General features: G+C 68.6%; 1 protein-coding gene across 1 annotated transcript; it reads left to right on the top strand.

Moving 5' to 3' along the window:
* The first annotated feature begins 139 nt into the window (after positions 1–139).
* LOC114072448 (vesicle-associated membrane protein 8-like) lies at positions 140–2,160 on the top strand. Its single transcript, XM_027910342.1, has 3 exons — positions 140–173; positions 956–1,144; positions 1,986–2,160. The coding sequence occupies exons 1-3, from the start codon at positions 171–173 to the stop codon at positions 2,148–2,150; spliced, it is 357 nt and encodes a 118-aa protein (XP_027766143.1). The 5' UTR covers positions 140–170; the 3' UTR covers positions 2,151–2,160.
* Positions 2,161–2,377: the final 217 nt, after the last annotated feature.

The following is a 2,377-nucleotide window of genomic DNA, read 5'->3' as shown; positions in this document are numbered from 1 at the left end:
AACCCCAGCACCCCCGACCCCGCCGCGACCCCCGCCCCGCCCCCAGCCCGGAGCCCCCCGGCCCGACCCCGCCCTGCCCCCGGCCCGCCCCCGGCCCGCCCCGTCCCGGCGGTGCCGCCGCTCCCGGAAGCCCCGGGCAGGCGGTGGGAGCGGACGGGACCGGACTGGCCATGGTGGGGCCGGGGGACACCGGCGGGGGGTCCCTCGGGGGGCGCCGGGCTATGCAGGGGCGGTCGGGGGGGGCCGCGGGGCAGCCCCCGGGGTGTTTAGGGGTGTTTGGGGGGTGTCTGGGGAGGGGGGTGGGGTGCTCGGGGTGCCCATAGGGTGCTTGGGGGTCCCTCTGGGGGGTCTCTCTGGGGTATCCGGGGTGCGTGCGGGGGTCTGGGGTACACACGGGCTGCCCAGAGTGCCCGTGGGGTACTTGGGGAATACCTGTGGGGTGATCAGGGTGGATACTGGGGGCATATGGAGTGTACATGGGGTGCCAGGGAGATACCTACGCGGTGTGAGGGGTGCCCGGGGTGCCACAGCGTGCTTGGGGGTTCTCTCTGGGGGCTCCGAGGTGTGTATGGGGGTCTGGGGTGCCCGTGAGGTGCTTGAGGAAGTGCCCAGGGTGCTTTGGGGTGCCCATAGGATGCTTAGGGGTCCCTCTGGGGCTTCTGGGGTGTGTGTGGGCATCTGGGGTGCCTAGAGGGTGCTGGGGGGTGCCCGGGGAACCCATAGGGTGCCTAGGAAAGTGCCTGGGGGTGCTTGGGTTGAAAGTGGGGCACTTGTGGAGTGCTCAGGGCACCTACGGGGCCTGGTGGGTACTTTTGGGGTTCCTGGAGGGAGGGTACAGGGTGCTTGGGGAGTGCCCAGGGTACGTACAGGGAGCTGGGGGGTGACTGGGGTGCCCATGGAGAGGCTGGGGGTGCCCAGGGTACGTGTGCCCCCTAAGCCCTGCCCCGTGCTGCAGGCGGGGGTCCCGGCGGGGGTCCCGGCGGGGGACCCGGCAGATGCCACGACGGGGGACGGGCGCGTGCGGGCGCTGCAGAGGGAGGTGCAGGGGGTCACCACCATCATGACCCAGAACGTGGAGCGGATCCTGGCACGGGGGGAGAACCTGGAGCAGCTGCACAGCAAGAGCCAGGACCTGGAGGCCACTGTGAGGGGGGCACAGGGGCACTGGGGTGGGCGCTGGGGCCCCAGGGTGGGCACGGGATCGTTGGGGTGGGCACAGGGTCCTTGGAGTGGGCATGGGGTCATTAGGGTAGGCATGGGGAGGCATGGGGTCACCAGTGGGGCAACAGGGTCATCAGGGTGGGCACAGGGACCCCAGGGTGGGCATGGGGTCATCAGGGTGGGCACAGGGTCTCTGAGGTGATCACAAAACCCCCGAGGTGGCACAGGACTCCTGGGTGGGCACAGGGTCCCTGGGGTAGGCGCTGGGACCCCAGGGGGTCACACGAGGTCCCCAAGGGGGCTGCAGGGTGCCCAGTGGGTTGGCATGGGACACTTGGGTGGCAGGAGGTGTCCCCGAGGTGGCAGCGGGGGACCCCAGGCCTGCAGTTGGTGTCCATGGGGTGTCCCCAAGGAGTCAGGGTTGTCCCCAGGGTGGCAGTGGGGTGTCCCCAGGGGGTCAGAGCTATCCCTTGTGTGACAGTTGGGGTCTCCAGAGTAGCCGGGTGTCCCTGGGTTGGCAGTGTTGTCCCTGGAGTGGCAGCTGAGTGTCCTCAGAGTGCTACTGGGTGGTCCCTAGGGTGTCAGCTGTGTCCCCAGGGTGTCACAGGTGTCCCTGGGGTGGCAGAGGTGTCCCCAAAGGGGCAGTGGGTTGTCTTCAGGGTGTGAGGGCTGTCCCCAGTGTCTCAGCGGGTGTCCCCAGGGTGGCACTGGGGGTGTCAGGGCTGTCCCTGGGGTGGCAGTGGGGTGTCCTCAGGGTGTCAGAGGTGTCCCCAGGGTGTCAGAGTTGTCCCCAGGCCGTCAGGGGTGTCCCCATGTCCCCGCAGTCAGAGCACTTCCGCACCACATCCCAGAAGATGGCCCGGCGCTACTGGTGGAAGAACGTGAAGCTGCTCGTCATCCTCGGCCTCGTGGGCGCCATCGTCCTCATCCTCATCATCCTCCTGGCCACCGGCACCATCCCCACGGGGACACGGCCACCCTGGGGCTGAATACAGATGGGGGGACAAGACACAGGGACTCCTGTGTGTGTGTGGGAGGGGGACATGGGGGACAGACGGACATGGGGGGACACAGATGGACACAGGGGGATGGGCATGGGGACATGAGGGGACACAGGGACGTGGGCAGATGGACATGGGGGGGACACATGAGGACATGGGGGGACACAGGGACTCAGACATGGGGACATTGGGGACATGGGAATATGCATGAGGAG

Source organism: Empidonax traillii, unplaced genomic scaffold (assembly GCF_003031625.1).
Source record: "Empidonax traillii isolate 1590-97213 ecotype Southwest subspecies unplaced genomic scaffold, ASM303162v1 scaffold3227:size14174, whole genome shotgun sequence".
Classification (NCBI taxonomy): Eukaryota; Metazoa; Chordata; class Aves; order Passeriformes; family Tyrannidae; genus Empidonax; species Empidonax traillii.
The sequence above is the reverse complement of the archived record's forward strand: the minus strand, read 5'-3'. Positions and strand labels throughout refer to the sequence as shown.

Coding starts and splice junctions, on each gene's coding strand:
- LOC114072448 (XM_027910342.1), top strand. Junction 1,145..1,985: donor GCCAGGACCTGGAGGCCACT/GTGAGGGGGGCA, acceptor ATGTCCCCGCAG/TCAGAGCACTTCCGCACCAC.